Genomic DNA, 25,349 nt, shown 5'->3' with positions numbered 1-25,349 from the left:
GGCCATCCTTTTCCTTTCCCAATAGATATCTTCTGAATGACCAATATGTGAAAGCAATACTTCCTGATTGGTAATCCTTGTTTGATGTTGTCTCTGTAGGGGAACCGAGGGCGAACAGGAGTGGTGGTGGCAGCATACATGCATTACAGCAACATATCAGCCAGGTAAACACATACATCATCACACTTAAAAGCACAACACACAAGACAGACAGAGAGATAGTGGGGGAAGAGGGAAAAGAGGGGAGTGATATAGAGAGGGGAGTGGGAGAGGAGAAAGAGGAGAGTGAGAGAGAGGAGAAAGGAGAGTGAGAGAGAGAGAGGAGAAAGAGGGGAGTGAGAGAGAGAGGAGAAAGAGGGGAGTGAGAGATAGGAGAAAGGGGAGTGAGAGAGAGAGGAGAAAGAGGGGAGTGAGAGAGAGAGAGGAGAAAGAGGGGAGTGAGAGATAGGAGAAAGGGGAGTGAGAGAGAGAGGAGAAAGAGGGGAGTGAGAGAGAGAGAGGAGAAAGAGGGGGTGAGAGAGAGAGAGGAGAAAGAGGGGGTGAGAGAGAGAGGGGAGTGAGAGATAGGGGAGTGAGAGAGAGAGAGAGGAGAAAGAGGGGAGTGACAGGGAGAGGGGAGTGAGCGACAGATAGGGGAGTGAGAGAGAGAGAGAGAGAGAGAGAGAGAGGGGGTGAGAGGGAAGGATAGAGAGAAAGAGAAAGAGTCACCATAGAGAAGAGTAGGACAGTCAACAAATATGCAGATGATGAAGAGTCACACGATTCATGTTATCCACTGATCATCACATTGCCCCTCCCTACCCAACACGTGAAAACTGTGTACAGTACACAGTGTACCAGTATTCAGGCTTTTTTTTTTAAACAAAGCAGGCCCTAATTAAGTCAATGCAGATAAAGCAAGACAACACTGTGAGTTCACTAAAATGACAACGTCCGCAAAGAGGAGTAGCTTTATGGGTTTTCCTCTATCTGCTATTGGGTCATTGGATATATTGGGTCATTGGATAAATTGGGTAATGGTTGTATTGGGTAATGGATGTATTGGGTAATTGGTTGTATTGGGTAATGGATGTATTGGGTAATGGATGTATTGGGTAATGGATGTATTGGGTCATTGGATGTATTGGGTAATGGATGTATTGGGTAATTGGTTGTATTGGGTAATGGATGTATTGGGTAATTGGATGTATTGGGTAATGGATGTATTGGGTAATGGATGTATTGGGTCATTGGATATATTGGGTAATTGGATGTATTGGGTAATTGGTTGTATTGGGTAATGGATGTATTGGGTAATGGATGTATTGGGTAATGGATGTATTGGGTAATGGATGTATTGGGTAATTGGATGTATTGGGTAATGGATGTATTGGGTAATGGATGTATTGGGTAATTGGATGTATTGGGTAATTGGATGTATTGGGTAATTGGATGTATTGGGTAATTGGATGTATTGGGTAATTGGTTGTATTGGGTAATGGATGTATTGGGTAATGGATATATTGGGTAATGGATGTATTGGGTAATGGGCCCAATTTGTAAGTCGCTCTGGATAAGAGCGTCTGCTAAATGACGTAAATGTAAATGTAATGTGATATATTGTATTGCAGCCATTGGATGTTTTGGGACCATTGGATGTATTGGGCCATTGGATGTATTGGGCCATTGGATGTATTGGACCATTGGATGTATTGGGGCCATTGGATGTATTAGGCCATTAGATGTATTGGGGCCATTAGATGTATTGGGCATTGGATGTATTGGGCGTTGGATGTATTGGATGTATTGTGGCCATTAGATGTATTGGGGCCATTGGATGTATTGGGCGTTGGATGTGTTGGACCATTGGATGTATTGGGGCCATTGGATGTATTGGACCATTGGATGTATTGGGCGTTGGGTGTATTGGGGCCATTGGATGTAGTGGGGCCATTGGATGTATTGGGCATTGGATGTATTGGACCATTGGATGTATTGGGGCCATTGGATGTATTGGACCATTGGTTGTATTGGGTAATGGATGTATTGGGTAATGGATGTATTGGGTAATGGATGTATTGGGTAATTGAATGTATTGGGCGTTGGATGTATTGGGGCCATTGGAATGTATTGGGCCATTGGAATGTATTGGGACCATTGGAATGCATTGGGCCATTGGCTGTATTGGGCGTTGGATGTATTGGGCGTTGGATGTATTGGGGCCATTGGATGTATTGGGGCCATTGGATGTATTGGGGCCATTGGATGTATTGGGCGTTGGATGTATTGGGCCATTGGAATGTATTGGGCGTTGGATGTATTGGGTGTTGGATGTATTGGGCCATTGGATGTATTGGGGCCATTGGATGTATTGGGCCATTGGATGTATTGGGCCATTGGATGTATTGGGACCATTGGATGTATTGGGCGTTGGATGTATTGGGACCATTGGAATGTATTGGGGGTCACAGGCTCTTGACACTAGCATCTCTTTTTTTAACAGTTAAAATAGAGTCCTTTAAAGAGGTCTATAGCTATGACTGAGCGCTACACCCACATAAAAAAAATATTTTTGTATACTATGGTCTAAATACTGTAGTATTACTATATTCATATACATATATTTCTATTTTTGCGGACTTTACTGTGGTATACTATAGAATTCACTGTGGCGGCAGGTAGCCTGGCAGTTAAGAGCGTTGGGCCAGTAACTGAAAGGTTGCTGGTTTGAATCACCGAGCAGACTAGGTGAAAGATCTGTCGATGTGCCCTTGAGCAAGGCACTTAACCCAAATTGCTCCTGTAAGTCGCTCTGGATAAGAGCATCTGCTAAATGACTAAACATTTAAAAATGTATACTATAGTATTCACTGAGTGTTTTGGCGGACATGACTGTAGTATACTGTAGTATTCACTGTACTGTTATGCAGCCATGAACAAAAATATAATTGCAACATGCAACAATTTCAAAGATTTTACTCAGTTACAGTTTAAATAAGGAAATCAGTCAATTTAAATAAATTCATTAGGCCCGAATCTATGGATTTCACCTGACTGGGAATACAGATATGCATCTGTTGGTCACAGATACCTTTAAAAAAAAGGTAGTGGCGTGGATCAGAAAACCTGTCAGTATCTGGAGTGAACACCATTTGCCTCATGCAGCATGACATATATCCTTCACATAGAGTTGATCAGGCTGTTGATTGTGGCCTGTGAAATGTTGTCCCACTCCTCTTCAATGGCTGTGCGAAGTTGCTGGATATTGGCGGGAACTGGAACACGCTGTCGTACATGTCGATCCAGAGCATCCCAAACATGCACAATGTGTAACATGTCTGGTGAGTATGCAGGCCATGGAAGAACTGTGACATTTTCAGCTTCCAGGAATTGTGTACAGATCCTTGCGACATGGAGCCGTGCATTATCATGCTGAAACATTATTATTATTATCTTTTTTTTTACCTTTATTTAACCAGGTAGGCCAGTTGAGAACAAGTTTACAACTGCGACCTGGCCAAGATAAAGCAAAGAAGTGTGACACAAATAACACAGAGTTACGCATGGAATAAACAAACGTACAGTCAATAACACAATAGAAAAAGTCTATATACAGTGTGTGCAAATGAAGTAAGATCAGGGAGGTAAGGCAATAAATAGGCCATAGTGGCGAAAAAAATTACAATTTAGCAATTTAACACTGGAGTGATAGATGTGCACAAGATGAATGTTCAAGTAGAGATACTGGGGTGCAAAGGAGCAACAAAAAAACAATACAATATGGGAATGAGGTAGAAGGGTGGGATAGTTACAGATGGGCTATGTGCAGGTGCAATGATAGGTAACATTCTCTGACAGCTGATGCTTAAAGTTAGTGAGGGAGATATGAGTCTCCAGCTTCAGTGATTTTTGCAATTCGTTCCAGTCATTGGCAGCAGAGAACTGGAAGGAAAGGCGGCCAATAGAGGAGTTGGCTTTGGGGGTGACCAGTGAAATATACCTGCTGGAGCACGTGCTACGGGTGGGTGCTGCTATGGTGACCAGTGAGCTGAGATAAGGCAGAGCTTTGCCTAGCAAAGACTTATAGATGACCTGTAGCCAGTGGGTTTGGCGACGAATATGAAGCGAGGGCCAGCCAACGAGAGCATACAGGTCTCAGTGGTGGATGGTATATGGGGCTTTGGTGACAAAACAGATGGCTATTTTGTAAATGACATCACCGAAGTCAAGGATCGGTAGGATAGTCAGTTTTACGAGGGTATGCTTTGTTGCGAAATAGGAAGTGGATTCTAGATTTAATTTTGGATTGGAGATGCTTAATGTGAGTCTGGAAGGAGAGTTTACAGTCTAACCAGACACCTAGGTATTTGTAGTTGTCCACATAGTCAGAACCTTCCAGAGTAGTGATGCTAGACGGGCGGTCAGGTACGGGCAGTGATCAGTTGAAGAGCATGCATTTAGTTTTACTTGCATTTAAGAGCAGTTGGAGGCCACGGAAGGAGTGTTGTATGGCATTGAAGCTCGTCTGGAGGTTTGTTAACACAGTGTCCAAAGAAGGGTCAGAAGTATACAGAATTGTGTCGTCTGCGTAGAGGTGGATCAGAGAATCACCAGCAGCAAGAGCGTCATCATTGATGTATACAGAGAAAAGAGTCGGCCCGAGAATTGAACCCTGTGGCACCTCCATAGAGACTGCCAGAGGTCCGGACAACAGGCCCTCCGATTTGGCACACTGAACTCTATCTGAGAAGTAGTTGGTGTACCAGGCGAGGCAGTCATTTGAGAAACCAAGGCTAATTGAGTCTGCCAATGAGGATGTGGTGCTTGACAGAGTCGAAAGCCTTGGCCAGGTCGATGAATATGGCTGCACAGTATTGTCTTTTATCGATGGCGGTTATGATATCGTTTAGGACCTTGAGTGTGGCTGAGGTGCACCCGTGACCAGCTCGGAAGCCAGATTGCATAGCAAAGAAGGTACGGTGTGATTCAAAATGGTCGGTGATCTGTTTGTTAACTTGGCATTCGAAGACCTTAGAATGGCAGGGTAGGATAGATATAGGTCTGTAACAGTTTGGGTCCAGAGTGTCTCCCACTTTGAAGAGGGGGATGACCGCGGCAGCTTTCCAATCTTTGGGAATCTCAGACGATATGAAAGAGAGGTTGAACAGGCTAATAAATAGGAGTTGCAACAATTGCGGTGGATCATTTTAGAAAGAGAGGGTCCAGATTGTCTAGCCCAGCTGATTTGTAGGGGTCCAGATTTTGCAGCTCTTTCAGAACATCAGCTATCTTGATTTGGGTGAAGGAGAATGGGGAGGCTTGGGCAAATTGCTGTGGGGGTGCAGAGCTGTTGCCCTGTGTAGCGGTAGCCAGGTGGAAAGCATGGCCGGCCGTAGATAAATGCTTATTGAAATTCTCGATTATCGTAGATTTATCGGTGGTGACAGTGTTTCCTAGCCTCAGTGCTGTGGGCAGCTGAGAGGAGGTGCTCTTATAACATGAGGGGATGGCGGCAGATGAATGTTATCTGTGGGCCTCCGGATCTCATCACGCTATGACTATGTATTCAAATTGACATAGATAAAATACAACTGTGTTCGTTGTCCGTAGTTAATGTCTGCCCATACCATCACCCCATCGCCACCGTGGGGCACTCTGTTCACAATGTTGACATCAGCAAATCGCTCGCCCACATGACGTCCGTCATCTACTGGTACAGTTGAAACCAGGATTCATCCATGAAGAGCACACTTCTCCAGCATGCCAGTGACCATCAAAGTTGATCATTTGTCCACTGAAGTTGGTCATGGCGCCAAACTGCAGTCAGGTTAAGACCCTGGTGAGGATGGCGAGCACACAGATGAGCTTCCCTGAGACGGTTTCTGACAGTTTGTGCAGAAATTCTTCGGTTGTGCAAACTCACAGTTTCATCAGCTGTTCAGGTGGCTGGTCTCAGATGATCCCACAGGTGAAAAAGTCGGGTGTGGAAATCCTGGGCTGGCGTGGTTACATTTGGTCTGCAGTTTTGAAGCCGGTTGAATGTACTGGCAAATTCTCTAAAACGATGTTGGAGGCTGATTATGGTAGAGAAATGAACGTTAAATTATCTGGAAACAGCTTTGGTGGACATTACTGCAGTCAGCATGCCAATTGCACGCTCCTTCAAAACTTGAGACATCTGTGGCATTGTGTTGTGTGACAAAACTGCACATTTTAGAGTGGCCTTTTATTGTGCCCAGCACAAGGTGCACCTGTGTAATTATCATGCTGTTTAATCAGCCATTATCTTGGCGAAGGAGAAATGCTCACTAACAGGGATGTAAACAAATGTGTGCACAAAATTTGAGAGAACATTTCTGGGTTATTTTATTGCGGCTCATGAAACATGGGACCAACACAGATAAATAACACATCAACAAGAGTACACCAAATTACTTCTTAGATCTGTTACTTCCACTAGATAGCTTTCTGAAATACAACAGTGCTTTCACAGAGATTCAGCTTATCAAGTTCACAAGATGTCCAAAAACAGTGACAAACGATGCTGTACTTATTTTCAAACCTGTGTTTCTTATGTTCTGGTTGAGATGTTCCCCTCATTAAACAGTAGGCATAGTCTGGTAGTTGTGCCATGTTAGCTAGCCCTAGTCAGAAAGTGTTGCTACACTATACTACAGTCATGTCCACGAAACACTACAGTAAATACTATATTATACTACAGTCATATCTGCAAAAACACTACAGTGAATACTATACAGTCACGTCTGCAAAAACACTGCTGTAAAATGTGTGTGGGTACGAGTTCTGACGAGATGTTTGTCTCTTTGTGTTTAGTGCCGACCAGGCCCTGGACAGGTTCGCCATGAAGAGGTTCTATGAAGACAAAGTACTTCCCGTGGGTCAGCCGTCTCAGAAGAGGTCAGGTTCCGTTCACTTCCTGTCTGACCCCTCTACTTCCTCGTTGACCCCACTATAATTTCCTGTTTCATGTCTCTTTATGACTTTGGTCCCAGAGTGACGTGAGATACTCGACCAATAGAGTTCACTTTACTCTCCAAACCACTCTCTTTGTCTTTCTTTCAATTTGTTGACATTTTCTGGAGCTGCAACAGAGGCCTCCTTGTCCTGTTGCGTCCTAATTTATAGACTTAAGGCAATGTCTGATTCATCCGTAGACTGAAAGTCATAAGTGACTATGCATAATGTAAGCTTCTGTTGTTGTCTTTGCAAAGGTTATAAGTAGAGATAGCATGTCCAGTTTACAATGATGGCATGCTAACCCTCTGGTGAATTATTTTCTCTTGATCCTGTTCATCCTTGCCTTCTCCTGTCCCCCCCCCCCCCCCCCCCCCCCCCCCTCTCTCTCTCTCTCTCTCTCTCTCTCTCTCTCTCTCTCTCTCTCTCTCCTCTCTCTCCTGTCTCTCCCCCAGGTATGTACAGTACTTTAGCGGCCTTCTTTCTGGGCATATCAAGATCAACAACAAACCCCTGTTCCTTCACCACGTCATCATGCACGGCATCCCCAACTTTGAGTCCAAAGGAGGTGAGAGTTGACATGCACACACACACACACACACACACACACACACACACACACACACACACACACACACACACACACACACACACACACACACACACACACGCATGCACACTTACTCAGTGTTCTGTGATGGCTTTTCAGGTTGTCGCCCTTTCCTCAAGATCTATCAGGCCATGCAGCCAGTCTACACATCTGGGATCTAGTAAGTACACACACACACACACACACACACACACACACACACACACAGGTTACACCAGTAAATCCATTGTGCGCTTGCCACACGTTATTATGTTTAGCTAGCCTCCCCATCCCCAGTCTCTAGTTCCCCAGCCCCAGTCTCTAGTTCCACAGCCCCAGTCTCTAGTTCCCCAGCCCCAGTCTCTAGTTCCACAGCCCCAGTCTCTAGTTCCCCTTCCCCAGTCTCTAGTTCCCCTTCCCCAGTCTCTAGTTCCCCTTCCCCAGTCTCTCGTTACCCAGACCCAGTCTCTAGTTCCCCAGCCCCAGTCTCTAGTTCCCCAGCCCCAGTCTCTAGTTCCACAGCCCCAGTCTCTAGTTCCCCAGCCCCAGTCTCTAGTTCCACAGCCCCAGTCTCTAGTTCCACAGCCCCAGTCTCTAGTTCCACAGCCCCAGTCTCTAGTTCCCCAGCCCCAGTCTCTAGTTCCACAGCCCCAGTCTGTAGTTCCCCAGCCCCAGTCTCTAGTTCCACAGCCCCAGTCTCTAGTTCCACAGCCCCAGTCTCTAGTTCCACAGCCCCAGTCTCTAGTTCCACAGCCCCAGTCTGTAGTTCCCCAGCCCCAGTCTCTAGTTCCACAGCCCCAGTCTCTAGTTCCACAGCCCCAGTCTCTAGTTCCACAGCCCCAGTCTCTAGTTCCACAGCCCCAGTCTCTAGTTCCACAGCCCCAGTCTCTAGTTCCACAGCCCCAGTCTCTAGTTCCACAGCCCCAGTCTCTAGTTCCCCAGCCCCAGTCTCTAGTTCCACAGCCCCAGTCTCTAGTTCCCCAGCCCCAGTCTCTAGTTCCACAGCCCCAGTCTCTCGTTCCCCAGCCCCAGTCTCTAGTTCCCCAGCCCCAGTCTCTAGTTCCCCAGCCCCAGTCTCTAGGTCCCCAGCCCCAGTCTGTAGTTCCCCAGCCCCAGTCTGTAGTTCCCCAGCCCCAGTCTCTAGTTCCACAGCCCCAGTCTCTAGGTCCCCAGCCCCAGTCTCTAGGTCCCCAGCCCCAGTCTGTAGTTCCCCAGCCCCAGTCTCTCGTTACCCAGACCCAGTCTGTAGTTCCCCAGCCCCAGTCTCTAGTTCCCCAGCCCCAGTCTCTCGTTACCCAGACCCAGTCTCTAGTTCCCCAGCCCCAGTCTCTAGTTCCCCAGCCCCAGTCTCTCGTTACCCAGACCCAGTCTGTAGTTCCCCAGCCTCAGCTGTTCCAGCCTAGTGTTATGATCAGTAGTAGTGTTATTAGTAACTTGAGGAGCCAGTGAAATAAGTAGACAGGGATGTGTGTGGATGCCCCAGGGCCTTGCTGAAGGACGCCTACATCTTCCCAGGCCCGGGCAGGCAGTGATGGATTATACAGCTTTAAGCAGACGTTTGAGCACACAGGAAGGCATGCCCACAGATGGCAGCACCCCGGGTGGGACTCATCATGTGGTCTCCTCCACTTTCCCTTCCTTCTTTCTTTCCTTCCTTCCTTCCTTCCTTCCTTCCTTCCTTCCTTCCTTCCTTCCTTCCTTCCTTCCTTTCTTTCTTTCTTTTTCTTTCTTTCTTACTTTCCTTCCTTCCTTGCCTATGCAATAATAACACTTTTCTTTCCCTGTATCTCCATGTATGTATATATGCATATTTCCTGTGTGTGTGTGTGTGTCATGCATATGTGCATACCCAATTTGTGTGTACCTGTGTTTGTACTAAGCCAGAACGTTACCTTCAGCCAGAACTTTACCTTCAGCCAGAACATTGCCCTCAACCAGAATATTACCCTCAACCAGAACATTACTCAGCCAGACCATTACCCTCAGCCAGAATGTTACCCTCCGCCAGAACATTACCCTCAGCCAGAACGTTACCCTCAGCCAGAACATTAGCTTCATCCAAAACATTACCCTCAGCCAGACCAATACCCTCCACCAGAACATCACCCTCAGCCAGAACATTACCCTCTGCCAGAACAATACTCTCAGCCAGAACAATACTCTCAGCCAGAACGTTACCCTCCGCCAGAACATTACCCTCAGCCAGAACGTTACCCTCCGCCAGAGCATAGTGTTCAAGATCTACTACAGTGATCATACGTCTAGCTAACTGATGGGTTAATTTAACAGAGGTGTGCGTCTGTGTTTGGTGTTGCATTCAAAACAGTAACCCGTGTGTGTGTTTATAGTGGTGGTGTGTTCAAGAGAGTACGACATGTTTTGTGTTTCTGTGTTTGCTGTGGAGTGGAGTGGTGGTTCATTGTGTGTGTTGGTTGATAGCGTGATGGTGTGGTGTGTTCACAAGGCTCTGTGTGTGTGTTGGTTGACAGCGTGTTGGTGTGTTCACAAGGCTCTGTGTGTGTGTTGGTTGATAGCGTGATGGTGTGGTGTTTTCACAAGGCTCTGTGTGTGTGTTGGTTGACAGCGTGATGGTGTGGTGTGTTCACAGGGCTCTTGTGTGTGTTGGTTCATAGCGTGATGGTGTGGTGTGTTCACAAGGCTCTGTGTGTGTGTTGGTTGAGAGCGTGATGGTATGGTGTGTTCACAAGGCTCTGTGTGTGTGTTGGTTGAGAGCATGATGGTGTGGTGTGTTCACAAGTCTCTCTGTGTGTGTAGGTTAATAGCGTGATGGTGTGGTGTGTTCACAAGGCTCTCTGTGTGTGTTTCCAGTAGTGTCCAGGGAGACAGCCAGACCAGTGTCTGCATCACCATTGAGCCTGGCCTGCTGCTGAAAGGGGACATTCTGGTAAGGACCATCAGCTCCTCCCTGAGTGACATGGAGAAGTATGACATGTACTGTACATAGCCTTTGGGAGTGTTTTGTATGGTAATGTATTATGCCCCCTAGAAATTAGGAGATAGTGGATTGACCTCTGTCATTAAGATGGAATGCAATTTATTGTGTCCAAATACAGTATGTTTGTCCTTAAGACTTTTATAGTCCCCATTAATAAAACAGCAGGGCTGTATAAACTAGAGGACAGTTGGCATGAGTCCTATACCTCAGTTTAACTACCCTCATTAGCACACGATATCCTAGCATGTCAAAATGACGTCCTCTTCAAGACCAGGCTGGAAATATTAGAGTTTTTATTAGAGTTTAAAGACAAGAAGAAGAAGAATACTTTGTTGTCCATTCTCCTCTTCAGCACAGACACAGGGACATGTAGCTTCAGTTTCCTAGTGTATCAACAACTGATTCATTTGGCATGTACAAATCAAGGCAATTTAAAAGAAGCACTCACCGAAGGCAATACCGTTTGGCCCCCAACAGACACTGTATCAGCAGGCCTGTAGCTACATATGAAGATGCTGAGGTCAGGACCTCTTTCATTTAAAAAAAATGATAAAAACATAAAAAATATATATTGCTGCAGTTTTGGTCTTGTTATAATTCACTGACAGTTACTCAAGTAGCCTCCCACTGGGCAAAAACCGGTTGAATTAACGTTGTTTTTACTTAATTTCAACAACAACAAAAATCTATTTGATGACATTGAATCAACGGGAAAAACGGATTGGATTTGCATAAAGTCATTGACGTAAGGGAATTTCATATGTTTTTCACCTAACTTTAACCTAAATCCAATGACATGGTGAATTGTTTTGTTGAATTCACTTTACAACTCAACCAAATTTAAATCAAAACTAGAAGTTGAACTGATGTCTGTGCCCAGTGGGCATTGGTAAATAGTCTAGTTTGTCTAGCCAGCTATCTAAACTTGTATCATGACCGAATTACCAACCGGGCATGCAGGGCACATGCCCAGAGGCCCTGACCTCCAGGGGGCCCCCATTGATTTTGTTAGTCACTCTCACTCAGATATCATATTAACATGGCATAGGTCATGGCAAAATGTGTGGAATTTCAGGAAATTAGATTTTAAAACTGCAAAAACGTTTCCCCACGCCATGGCAAAATGTGTAGAATTGAAGTAAATTAGCTTTAAAACGGCAAAATAAATAAATATATAATCTGTTAATACAATGGCACATGGAATGACGCTGGAGAGACAAAGCAGGTACGGGGATGTCATGTTTTCTCTTAGGAGCAGGAAAGGAGTAGAGTCAAAATGCAGGAGACTGAGGTCCGGTAGGTCAAAAGTTTATTTCCACCGTAGACAATGAGTCGTCCGAAAAGGGCACAGGGTGCGCATAACACCCAAAACAGGAGAATCGTTCGGAAACGTTTAACGCACGGGGCGCAGCCCGGCAAACACAGTACAGAACAGTAACACGCTTAATATAAAGCCAGCGCTAACTAACACCTGTCCTCTAGCGACAGATAAACAATCCCGCACAAGAATCCCAACTGAAAATACACACTAAATAACCCCCCACTAATTACAGACACAAAACAGGTGCGGGATAGACCAAAAGACACAGAAACAACGATCGGTGGCAGCTAATATGCCGGCGACGACGACCGCCGGGCGCCGCCCGACCGAGGAGGGGCGCCACCTTCGTTAGATACTGTGACAGGGGAGTAAAACATTTAATAAAAAACGGACATTGAACGAGACAGGAACAGCGTCAGCAAACAGGTAACAAAAACAAAAGACAATTAATGCAGCAGCAGGGAACAGAGCAGGAAACTGACAAATATAGGGTAGGAAATAAACAGATGAGTGAGTGAGTCAAGGTGAGTCCAATATCGCTGATGCGCGTGACGAGGGAAGGCAGGTGTGCGTAGTTGATGACAGGAGTGCGTGATGCAGGGCAGCCTGGCGCCCTCATGCGCCTGGGGAGGGAAGGGCGGGAGCAGACGTGACATATCATATTTTTTCTGCCAACAGATCCTTCCGTACGTATTCAATTATAGTTTTTAATTCCGGCCCTGAGTTAATATGACTTAATGTGTAGCGGCTATTTGCATAGCTAATAGGCTGTGTGTTTGTAGACTGACCAGAGTTTTGTTTTAATTGCATAGAAATGCAGTGGATGAGTGGATGAGAAATGCAGTGGATGAGATAAATTCTAGCTGTAGTCACAGGGGCAGGTTTTCATGCATTGTGTTTTCTGTTTACAACATATCAACGCTGTCAACATGTTTATTTGACTTTATAACCTAGCATATTTCAAATTGAAGGACATTCTGAATCAGTTTGTCACTGTGTCTTTTTCTTCCGCTTAAACTAGGCTCACTAGCATTGCCCCCCCCCCAGAACCCCAGTGGGAGGAATATATATCCCATGGCGCCACACAACAGCCGCCATTTGTTTCCTCTCTTTCCTCATCTAGAGTTGTTTGTTTTCTCTCTGCAAATAAAATATTTTTTAGTTCCTTCAACTTCTACCCAATGGCTTAATCACAGCTGAGGAAGGCTGGTTCATGGAAGTGAACGTTTCCATCATGTGACGAGGGCATTTAACCGGGCTAAACGCTGTGCATTGTTTCACTTCACCTACAGTTGAAGACGGAAGTTTACATACACTTAGGTTGGAGTCATTAAAACTCATTTTTCCAACAATTGTTTACAGACAGATTATTTCACTTATAATTAATTCACTGTATCACAATTCCAGATGGTCAGAAGTTTACATACACTAAGTTGACTGTGCCTTTAAACAGCTTGGAAAATTCCAGAAAATGATGTCATGGCTTTAGAAGCTTCTGATAGGCTAATTGACATCATTTGAGTCAATTGGAGGTGTACCTGTGGATGTATTTCAAGGCCTACCTTCAAACTCAGTGCCTCGTTGCTTGACATCATGGGAAAATCAAAAGCAATCAGCCAAGACCTCAGAAAAAACTGTAGACCTCCACAGGTCTGGTTCATCCTTGGGAGTAATTTCCAATCGCCTGAAGGTACCACGTTCATCTGTACAAGCAATAGTACGCAAGTATAAACACCATGGGACCACGCGGCCTTCATACCGCTTAGGAAAGAGACGTGTTCCGTCTCCTAGAGATGAACATACTTTGGTGTGAAAAGTGCAAATCAATCCCAGAACAACAGCAAAGGACCTTGTGAAGATGCTGGAGGAAATGGGTACAAAAGTATCTATATCCACAGTAAAACGAGTCCTATATCGACATAACCTAAAAGGCCGCTCAGCAAGGAAGAAGCCACTCCTCCAAAACCACCATAAAAAAGCCAGAATACGGTTTGCAACTGCACATGGGAACAAAAGTCGTACTTTTTGGAGAAATGTCCTCTGGTCTGATGAAACAAAAATAGAACTGTTTGGCCATAATGACCATCGTTATGTTTAGAGGATAAGGGGGACGCTTGCAAGCCGAAGAACACCATCCCAACCGTGAAGCACGGGGGCTGGCAGCATCATGTTGTGGGCGTGCTTTGCTGCAGTAGGGACTGGTGCACTTCACAAAATAGATGGCGGATCATGAGGAAGGAAAATTATGTGGTTATATTGAAGCAACACCTCAAGACATCAGTCAGGAAGTTAAAGCGTGGTCGCAAATGGGTCTTCCAAATGGACAATGACCCAAAACATGCTTCCAAAGTTGTGGCAAAATGGCTTAAGGACAACAAAGTCAAGCTATTAGAGTGGCCATCACAAAGCCCTGACCTCAATTCTATAGAAAATGTGTGGGCAGAACTGAAAAAGCGTGTGCGAGCGAGGAGGCCTACAAACCTGACTCAGTTACACCAGCTCTGTCAAGTGGAATTGGCCAAAATTCACCCATCTTATTGTGGGAAGCTTTTGGAAGGCTACCCCAAGCGTTTCACCCAAGTTGAACAATTTAAACGCAATGCTACCAAATACTAATTGAGTGTATATAAACTTCTGACTCACTGGGAATGTGATGAAATAAATAAAAGCTGAAATAAATCATTATTTCTACTATTATTCTGACATTTCACATTCTTAAAAGAAAGTGGTGATCCTACCTGACCTAAGACAGGGCATTTTTACTAGGATTAAATGCCAGGAATTGTGAAAAACTGAGTTTAAATGTATTTTGCTAAGGTGTATGTAAACTTCCGACTTCAACTGTAGGTTGAGCCCAGCGTTCAGCTTGGTTTAACCAGGCTAGATGTGTAACATGTACACCAAAGCAATCTATTAGGCCATGACGAACAGAGGCTGTTGCGACCAACAATTTCTGAAAATGTTAAAATGTTTTGAAACTGAAAACTAAAATGTCTGTTTCTTATTAGACTATTCCAGGTATTCCCTCCCTGCTGTTTCCATTTTCTGCATAATGAACCTGACCCATATCCTATCAGGGTTATGTGTCACGTCCTGACCAGTGAAAAGGGTCATTTGCCATAGTAGAATGGTCAGGGTGTGGCAGGGGGGTTGTTTTGTGTGTTTTTTTTTTTTTGGTTCTAGGGGAATTTGTTCTAGTTTTCTATTTCTATGTTTCGTTTTCCATGTTTGGCCGAGTATGGTTTCCAATCAGAGGCAGGTGTCTTTCGTTGTCTCTGATTGGAAGCCATACTTAGGCAGCCTGTTTTCCTTTGGGTTTGGTGGGTGGTTATTTTCCGTTTAGTTATTGTACCTGACGGAACTGTTGGTCGTTTGTTATTTTGTAAAGTGATTCTCATTAAAGTATCAAGAATGAGCTCTATTCACGCTGCGCCTTGGTCTCTTCAATACGACGCCTGTGACATTATGAGGCTAAATGAACCTGACCCATATCCTATCAGGGTTATGAGGCTAAATTAACTTGACCCATATCCTATCAGGGTTATGAGGCTAAATTAACTTGACCCATATCCTATCAGGGTTATGAGGCTAAATTAACTTGATCCATATCCTATCAGGGTTATGAGGCTAAATTAACTTGACCCATATCTTCCCAGTGTTATTTTGAGGCTCAATTAATGATAATTCCAGTCCAATTGAGATGTTCTTCAGGCGTATGCACCCTGAAATTTGCTCAGTACATTCACCCCAGTTCCCCAGTTCAGCCATTGTTTGTGTGCAGTGTGTCATTTGGGCTAAGCACAAAGCTAAATATTTCTTGAGTACCTGTAAATTTGAGGTCCTTGTAAAATATCTGGCCAACCCCTAGCCAGGGTGAAGCACAGTGGGGAGAGAGTGAAGAGTTTCTTTCATAGGGTTTGGGTTTACAAGGCTTTACAAGGCTCTTGTGTGGATAGCAATGGTCTGGATAATACTGCTCTTGTTTGGGAACGCAGACCATACATTTACAGAGCTGCTTTCTCTAGCACACTGCCAGATGCCCTGAAGGATTGTACTGTGAATCAAGCTGCTATGTTATCAGCTGGTATTTCACAATGACACTGTACTGTATGTCAGATCTGGATCAAAAACATATGTCTGTGCTTGATTTAGTTTGCCCAGTACAATGGAACGAATGGAATGGATCCAAAATGGCAAAACTCCAAGCTAAATAAAGTCCCCCTTCAAATGCTTTCACATGTTTTCCAGTTGTCCTAGTGATCTGAACACTGTGAAAGTAACAGAAAGTCAATGAAGGTTTCCCGAGTTAAACTTTGTGACTTGAGCAATGTGAAATCTATGAAAGCCCTGAAGTCATCTCTTTTTGGGATTCAGTAACAGAAACCCAGAAACCAGAAAGACCTCTTTAAAAATGACATCTATCTTCCTGTCCATTGCAGCTGAAGTGTTACCACAAGCGCTTCCGAAGCCCACAACGGGATGTGATCTTCCGGGTGCAGTTCCATACATGCGCTGTGCATGACTTGGGAATCGTCTTTGGGAAGGATGAGCTCGATGAGACCTTCAAGGGTAAGGAAGATATTCCTAACTAAACAATCCAGCACAATGCATACAATGAAGAGAATTGAGAAACATAGCTTTGACTGAAAACGTGAAACGGTTATGCCTTGATGATGACCCAACTATATATGATCATCATAACGAATATATTCCATTACGTTTTGAATACTGCTGCATAAAGGGTTTCTATGTGAACGGAGTATTAAGGAGTCTTAAATTCCATCATATTTCATTTGGCTGCATAATGCATGTCAAACCTGTTTGCAATCTCCCGTCATTGCTTTAAACATGGACACATTTTATTCTCTTCTCTCATCCTCAAACCAGATGACAGATTCCCAGATTTTGGAAAGGTGGAGTTTGTCTTTTCCTTTGGCCCAGAAAAAATCAATGGTAAGCAATACCTACTCCTCTTTTTGGCGGCCATTTTCTCCAAGCAAATTACCACTCATTCAACAACAGAAATGTGTTGAAGATGACAGACACTACCTCCTATTGTATGAGTATGGCTTTGACATTTTCTTTGACCCCTCTGTATGTGTTTTTTTCCACCAGGGATGGACCACTTGGAGAATGGGCCCACTGTCTCAGTGGACTACAATACCCAAGATGCTCTAATCCGCTGGGACTCCTATGAGAACCTCAACCAGCATTGTGAGGACACTATGGATGGTGAGTACAGCCACTTGGCATGCGTACAGGAGGAATCCCTTTTCCCTGATGTACACTATGATTTCATGATGTGGTTGCTTCAAACTCCTCTCAACCTATCATATTGTGTGGCCAGAACTATCCATTGTACAAACTGGGATACCTTCACACAACAGTAGTTTTTTGGTCAACTCCAAGTATCTCTACGTACTGTAATCACACACACAACAAAAGGCTGTTTGTGTCTATAGACTGGCTGCGGTGTGTCCTTTGCTGAGAGAGAGAGAGAGAGAGAGGAAGAGAGAGGAAGAGAGAGAGAGGAAGAGAGAGAGAGGAAGAGAGAGAGAGGAAGAGAGAGAGAGAGAGAGAGAGAGAGAGAGAGAGAGAGACTTTGTGTGATTGTCAGAATGGCAGGGGATGCTTTAAGGCAAGGATATGGTGTCACATCTATGATGTGTCTTCAGTTTCATTAGACTCTGGTGTTTGTAAGGGACTATGAAGCAACAGGAGCACACACTCAAATACATGCACAAACACACACACATACACACACAAACACACACACACACACACACACACACACACACACATATACACGCAACATTCACATTCCGGGGTTTAGCCACAGGCTCGGACAAAACATTCCTGATATTCCTGATTTTGGAGCGATGGTCACTCCGACCTAACTGATACGTTCACTCTGACCAAAATGAAGAGCTGTAACATGTGTGTTGTTGTTATTGTGTTCCTTCAGCAGACTTCAAAATAGTCTCTCACGCTGTCTATTGAAGGCTGAATTTGTGATGCTCCAATCACTTGATACAAATACTGTATGTTAATCAATCAATTAATCAATTAATCAATCATGTTTGATTTGAATATTTTTAGTAATTTATCTCTGAATTATTAATTTCTAAATAATACCTGTCACAGTATTACTGCTGATTCATATTAAATCATACACTCTTAGAAAAAAGGGTTCTTCAGCTGTCCCCATAGGAGAACCCATTTTTGGTTCCAGGTAGAACCATTTTTGTTTCCAGGTAGAACCCTTTTTGGTTCCAGGTAGAACCCTTTTTGGTTCCAGGTAGAACCCTATGTAGAAAGGGTTCTACACGGAACCCAAAAAGCTTCTACCTGGAACCAAAAAGGGTTCTTTAAAGGGTTCTCGTATTGGGACAGCTGAATGGGGACAGCTGAAGAACCCTTTTAGATTCTAGATAGCAGCATTTTTTCTAAGAGTGTATGGAATATAAATACACACGTGACAGACGGCTATCTATAACGTTCTTGTTTTAATCATGTGATTATCGTTACTGATCCAACATCCTCGCTCTGAAATTGGTTTCTGTTCTGGTAGCGTTCCTGCATGTTTTCCCATGTTGCTTTTCTTGGTCCTCCGGATAGATGGAAGGGCAGAGGTCATGCCCATGACTATATGTTTTATCACTCAGGTCATAAAATGCCCGTCCCGTCACACAGTCACACCCAACTACTGCTTTAAATATGTGCAGCAGAAACAGCAGAGGTCCCCACCTCTCCTCTTGCATCGTGTGTGTGTGTGTGTGTGTGTGTGTGTGTGTGTGTGTGTGTGTGTGTGTGTGTGTGTGTGTGTGTGTGTGTGTGTGTGTGTGTGTGTGTGCGTATTGTGTGCGTATTGTGTGCGTATTGTTTGCTTACATGAGTGCCAAATTTGACCCATTCTGAGGCTGTAAGACATCAAATCTCTCTTGCCCATTGTGTCCCCGAGCCCATGACTTCAATCAATCAAATGTATTTATATAGCCCTTCGTACATCAGCTGATATCTCAAAGTGCTGTACAGAAACCCAGCCTAAAACCCCAAACAGCAAGCAATGCATGTGAAAGAAGCACGGTGGCTAGGAAAAACTCCCTAGGAAAAACTCCCTAGAAAGGCAAAAACCTAGGAAGAAACCTAGAGAGGAACCAGGCTATGAGGGGTGGCCAGTCCTCTTCTGGCTGTGCCGGGTGGATATTATAACAGAACATGGTCAAGATGTTAAAATGTTCATAAATGACCAGCATGGTCAAATAATAATAATCATAGTAGTTGTCGAGGGTGCATCAACTCTGCCAGCACGGCAGTATGGATGTAAAGTTAGGCCATTGAATATTAGCTCATTGACATTATGTGATTGGGAAAAGTGATTGGGGTACTAGCTGCCGGACGGCCATTTTGCAGGCAAACAAGCCTCATTTCGGAATGTTTGTGGTAATGGCACAAGAAGTCTATGGGTTCCAGGAAACTCTGGTGTTTTGCATTTCCACTGTAATTAAGTGTGTTCTCTCCTAGCTGCAGCCTCGTTAGTCTACACAGAGAAGGCAATTAGCTCATCCAACTCAATGGGGTTAGGAACAGACAGGAACACATAGAAGATTTATGTGTTTACCAGCACAGTTGGAATCAAACTATTTAGTGTGAGTACTTAGCTAGCAGTTTGGCTAAATTGAAGTTGTTTTCCTAGGGTAAAAGGCTTGTCACAACCTAGACACGTAGAGGGTAATAAACAGAAAGGGCTTTCCAAATAGAGTCAACAAATCAATTCCACTGCCGGATTGACTGACGGACATAGTCTCCTTCACCTTGACTGTAGCTAGGAGTTAAGGTGAGGCACTGACTAGACAACATAAACATGAGATCACATGACTAATTTCAGTCCCAACGTCAAACTAATATCTATTCCCCTTATCAACAGGTTCATCTAAATTGACCCGTTCAGTCAACGTGGGGCGGCAGGTAGTCTAGTGGTTAGAGTGGAGGGGCGGCAGGTAGCCTAGTGGTTAGAGTGGAGGGGTGGCAGGTAGTCTAGTGGTTAGAGTGGAGGGGCGGCAGGTAGTCTAGTGGTTAGAGCTTTAGACTAGTAACCGAAAGGTTGCAAGGTAAAAATCTGTTGTTCTGCCCCTGAACAAGGCAGTTAACCCACTGTTCCTAGGCCGTCATTGTAAGTAAGAATTTGTTCTTAACTGATTTGCCTAGTTAAAAAAAGGTAAAAAAATATATGTTTCCTATGATCTCATGACATTAGAGAGGTAGATAGATGGAGAGGTGTCCTTTTAGGAACCCAGCAAGGGGTCTTCAAACAGTCCTGAGTCTTGTTTACTATCCAACTGTCAATCCAACTAGCATATTGTGGCTGTTGCACAACCCACCACATTTCTAGAATAGTTGGGGTTGCGAGTTAGATTTCTGTGTGAGTGTGTCTAATTCGAACGCAATCTCCTCTGTCGCCAATAACAAACACACACAGTCTCACACTCCTGTGCAGCCCTTTGTGGTGTGTGTCACATAAGAGGAGTGACAGAGTGTGTGTGATCTTACTCAGTACAGACAGATGAACAGGCACTGAGCTGCTGGGAGTTGGTTAGTTGTGTTACTCTCTCTTCTGTTGAAATCCTGATTGGTCGACACTGGTCTTCTTCTACTGGATCAGAAGGTTGAACAGTTGACAGTAGAGACAAACTGTACAAACAACAGCAGCAACGAGTGAGTAGTGCACTACATTCTGCAAATGATGAGACGTGTACTTCTTCTTTGACACGGGGGAACGTTGTCCTCACCCACTTTTCAATTACTTATTGACATCAGACTTTTTAATCACTGTCTACTTGGTGATTTTCTGTACTAGTGAGTTGTATGTTCAGGAGGCTGTGTGCAGTACTGTATGTGTCTCTACCAGGCTGTGTGCAGTACTGTATGTGTCTCTACAAGGCTGTGTGCAGTACTGTATGTGTCTCTACCAGGCTGTGTGCAGTACTGTATGTGTCTCTACAAGGCTATGCAGTACTGTATGTGTCTCTACAAGGTTGTGTACAGTACTGTATGTATCTCTACAAGGTTGTGTACAGTACTGTATGCATCTCTACAAGGCTGTGTGCAGTACTGTATGTGTCTCTACAAGGCTGTGTGCAGTACTGTATGTGTCTCTACAAGGCTATGCAGCACTGTATGCATCTCTACAAGGCTGTGTGCAGTACTGTATGCATCTCTACAAGGCTGTGTGCAGTACTGTATGCATCTCTACAAGGCTGTGTGCAGTACTGTATGTGTCTCTACAAGGCTGTGTGCAGTACTGTATGCATCTCTACAAGGCTGTGTGCAGCACTGTATGCATCTCTACAAGGCTGTGTACAGTACTGTATGTGTCTCTACAAGGTTCTGTACAGTACTGTATGTGTCTCTACAAGGTTGTGTACAGTACTGTATGTGTCTCTACAAGGTTCTGTACAGTACTGTGTGTGTCTCTACAAGGCTGTGTACAGTACTGTATGTATCTCTACAAGGCTGTGGGCAGTATTTCACTTTTTGTCTCACATCTAAAACAAATTCTTGTTTTACTAAAGGTTGTTTCCAGACAAATATTATTCCATTGAATGTTCACATAATTATCTAACTTGGAATGTGGAATTATAACATTTTGAACATTTTAAACGCTACTGTTTATATGACGACATGTTTAATTGAGGCTTTATAATCCAGTTGTACAAAGTGCAACATCTTAAAATAAAATTCATCTTGTCAAATCAACTTTATTGAAAGTGCATTTGAACGTGTGTGTGTGGTTGAATAGTGTTACAATATGTATTTTCTGTCTCTGGTGCTTACAGTAGAGGTATTAGTATTACATCACCATCCTCTGGAGGTTGATGTAGACTGTAGATACTGGAGGTTGATGTAGGACTGTAGATACTGGAGGTTGATGTAGACTGTAGATACTGGAGAATGATGTAGGACTTTAGATAATGGAGGTTGATGTAGGACTGTAGATACTGGAGGTTGATGTAGGACTGTAGATACTGGAGGTTTATGTAGGACTGTAGATACTGGAGGTTTATGTAGGACTGTAGATACTGGAGGTTAATGTAGGACTGTAGATACTGGAGGTTGATGTAGACTGTAGACACTGGAGGTTGATGTAGGACTGTAGATACTGGAGTTTGATGTAGGACTGTAGATACTGGAGGTTTATGTAGGACTGTAGATACTGGAGGTTGATGTAGGACTGTAGATACTGGAGGTTTATGTAGGACTGTAGATACTGGAGGTTTATGTAGGACTGTAGATACTGGAGGTTTATGTAGGACTGTAGATACTGGAGGTTTATGTAGGACTGTAGATACTGGAGGTTGATGTAGGACTGTAGATACTGGAGGTTGATGTAGGACTGTAGATACTGGAGGTTGATGTAGGACTGTAGATACTGGAGGTTGATGTAGGACTGTAGATACTGGAGGTTGATGTAGATCGTAGACACTGGAGGTTGATGTAGATACTGGAGGTTTATGTAGGACTGTAGATACTGGAGTTTGATGTAGACTGTAGATACTGGAGCTGATGTAGGACTGTAGATACTGGAGGTTGATGTAGACTGTAGACACTGGAGGTTGATGTAGGACTATAGATACTGGAGGTTGATGTAGGACTGTAGATACTGGAGGTTGATGTAGGACTGTAGACACTGGAGGTTGATGTAGGACTGTAGATACTGGAGAATGATGTAGGACTTTAGATAATGGAGGTTGATGTAGGACTGTAGATACTGGAGGTTGATGTAGGACTGTAGATACTGGAGGTTTATGTAGGACTGTAGATACTGGAGGTTTATGTAGGACTGTAGATACTGGAGGTTAATGTAGGACTGTAGATACTGGAGGTTGATGTAGACTGTAGACACTGGAGGTTGATGTAGACTGTAGACACTGGAGGTTGATGTAGGACTGTAGACACTGGAGGTTGATGTAGGACTTTAGATATTGGAGGTTGATGTAGGACTTTAGATATTGGAGTTTGATGTAGGACCGTTGATACTGGAGGTTTATGTAGGACTGTAGATACTGCAGGTTGATGTAGACTGTAGATACTGGAGGTTGATGTAGACTGTAGACACTGGAAGCTGATGTAGGACTGAAGACACTGGACGTTGATGCAGACTGTACACACTGGACGTTGATGTGGACTAGTCACTGGAGGTTGATGTAGACTAGTCACTGGAGTTTGATGTAGACTGTAGACACTGGCGGTTGATGTAGACTGTTGACATTGTGTGTTGTCGGGACGCAGTGTTTTTCAATCTCACAGGACACAGAGAGGTGAACCGTCTAGCTAGCCTTCTCTAGCCTTTGTGGTGGAAACAGACCAAAACTAGCCTCAGTCTCAGTCATTCTGTTTAGGGCTTTGGGGATTACATTGCTTTGACTCCAAACTTAAGCGGTTGAGCGTTGTGTAACCGGCCAGGAATAATGCCCTCTAGGAGAAGGTGACAGGCATAAAAACATAACAAAGTGTGGGGTCTGTCTACTTTGAGGTACACAGAGCCTGATTGGTAATAGAGTGTTGTGGATGGTTCCCAAAGAGGGTCGGGGCCTACTTGTGGCTTATGGCTACATCTAATATTCTGGGAGACATGCCTGTCTGCCTCAGGAGTGGCTACCAGAGACACTGTCTACTCTGCCTACTCTTAAAGGAACAAAGTTAGCAGTTAGAGCTGTTAGCATGGAGCTGTTAGCCTGGAGCTGTTAGCCTGGAGCTGTTAGCCTGGAGCTGTTAGCCTGGAGCTGTTAGCCTGTAGCTGTTAGCATGTTGTTGTTAGCCATGGGTGCTAATATGCATGAATGACTGGTTCTCACAGAGCTTGACTCAAGCCATTGTCAGCTTGACTCCAGCTGGTGTCCAGACAGTCTCTCTCTCTCTCTCTCTCTCTCTCTCTCTCTCTCTCTCTCTCTCTCTCTCTCTCTCTCTCTCTCTCTCTCTCTCTCTCTCTCTCTCAGCTGTTTGGCTGACACGGTATAACAGTGTTTTTTTGTTGTTACATTGGGCTTAACTACCTTGGGAAATGGCCGTGGGTGGAGGAGTGGAAAAGAGGACAGGAGGAAGAGATGAGGACAGGAGCAGCATCTCACCCTGTTGTTATTAACCACCACTGCCTAGTTTCTAATTTGCTCTACCCAGGTCTCCTCTCTTCACACCGTTTGGGAAGAGGTTTAGTTACACAAATGCAAACACATGCACACACACGGGTGCACACACACAATCATAGAAGCAGGCATGTACTCTGTCTCATTGATGTTACACTTTGATAGACATCGCCCTGTTTTGACGTATAGCCGTATCCACAGACAGACAGACAGACAGACAGACAGACAGACAGACAGACAGACAGACAGACAGACAGACAGACAGACAGCTAGGCAGACAGGCAGGCAGGCAGGCAGGCAGACAGACAGACAGACAGACAGACAGACAGACAGACAGACAGACAGACAGACAGACAGACAGAGAGACAGAGAGACAGACAGACAGACAGACGTAAGTACACCCATCCATTGGGCTCCTTGGGGGATTGCAACCCTACACACTCCCCATACCATCTCATTCCTGTATTATGTCACTGATACCCTTCATCAGCATGACCGATTCAGTAATTAAGCCTTCATTTGACCAGGTTGCACACAGTGACAGATAATGACATACGTAAAACATCTAACTTTTTCAACACTTAGTAGAGAAATACATTGTAAGTATGGAGATATGCAATCTGCTTCTTGCCCCCCTAACTGAACAAGGCCAGCTAGGTTGCTGGTGAATCAGCTCTTTTTAATGTCCTGACATAGAACTAATTGTACTGGGCCGTACGCACTACCCTCTGTAGCGCCTTATGGTCAAATGCCGAGCTGTTGCCATACAAGGCAGTGACGCAACCGGTCAGGATGCTCTCGATGGTGCGGCTATAGAACGTTTTGAGGATCTGGGGACCCATGCCAAATCTTTTCAGTCTCCTGAGGGGGAAAAGGTTTTGTCGTGCCCTCTTCACGATTGTCTTGGTGTGTTTGGACCATGATAGATCGTTGGTTATGTGGAGACCTCGACCCGCTCCGCTACATCCCCATTGATGTTAATGGGGGCCTGTTCGGCCCACCTTTTCCTGTAGTCTACGATCAGCTCCTTTTTCTTTCTCACATTGAGGGAGAAGTTGTTGTCCTGGCAGCACACTGTCAGTTCTCTGACCTCCTCCCAATAGGCTGTCTCATCGTTGTTGTCGGGGATCAGGCCTACCACTGTTGTGTCGTCAGCACACGCAACTTCTATGGGTTCTCTAGACTGTATCTGGCTGGGTTCTCTAGACTGTCTGTGGCTGGGTTCTCTAGACTGTCTCTGGCTGGGTTACCTAGACTGTCTCTGGCTGGGTTACCTAGACTGTCTCTGGCTGGGTTCTCTAGACTGTTTCTGGCTGGGTTCTCTAGACTGTCTCTGGCTGGGTTCTCTAGACTGGCTCTGGCTGGGTTCTCTAGACTGTTTCTGGC

General features: G+C 44.6%; 1 protein-coding gene across 7 annotated transcripts in view; it reads left to right on the top strand.

Moving 5' to 3' along the window:
* LOC115161333 (tensin-1) overlaps positions 1 to 25,349 on the top strand; it is a 289,463-nt gene that overhangs the window by 215,294 nt on the left and 48,820 nt on the right. For all 7 annotated transcript variants that reach the window (XM_029712238.1, XM_029712239.1, XM_029712237.1 and 4 more), the window contains 8 exons: positions 100 to 164; positions 6,814 to 6,897; positions 7,410 to 7,522; positions 7,664 to 7,724; positions 10,373 to 10,448; positions 16,260 to 16,389; positions 16,708 to 16,773; positions 16,936 to 17,052. In XM_029712238.1, the coding sequence (XP_029568098.1) occupies positions 100 to 164; positions 6,814 to 6,897; positions 7,410 to 7,522; positions 7,664 to 7,724; positions 10,373 to 10,448; positions 16,260 to 16,389; positions 16,708 to 16,773; positions 16,936 to 17,052 (712 nt within the window). The remainder of the gene's footprint in view (positions 1 to 99; positions 165 to 6,813; positions 6,898 to 7,409; positions 7,523 to 7,663; positions 7,725 to 10,372; positions 10,449 to 16,259; positions 16,390 to 16,707; positions 16,774 to 16,935; positions 17,053 to 25,349) is intronic.

The sequence above is a fragment of the Salmo trutta genome, chromosome 24 (assembly GCF_901001165.1).
Source record: "Salmo trutta chromosome 24, fSalTru1.1, whole genome shotgun sequence".
Lineage (NCBI taxonomy): Eukaryota > Metazoa > Chordata > Actinopteri > Salmoniformes > Salmonidae > Salmo > Salmo trutta.
The sequence above is the reverse complement of the archived record's forward strand: the minus strand, read 5'-3'. Positions and strand labels throughout refer to the sequence as shown.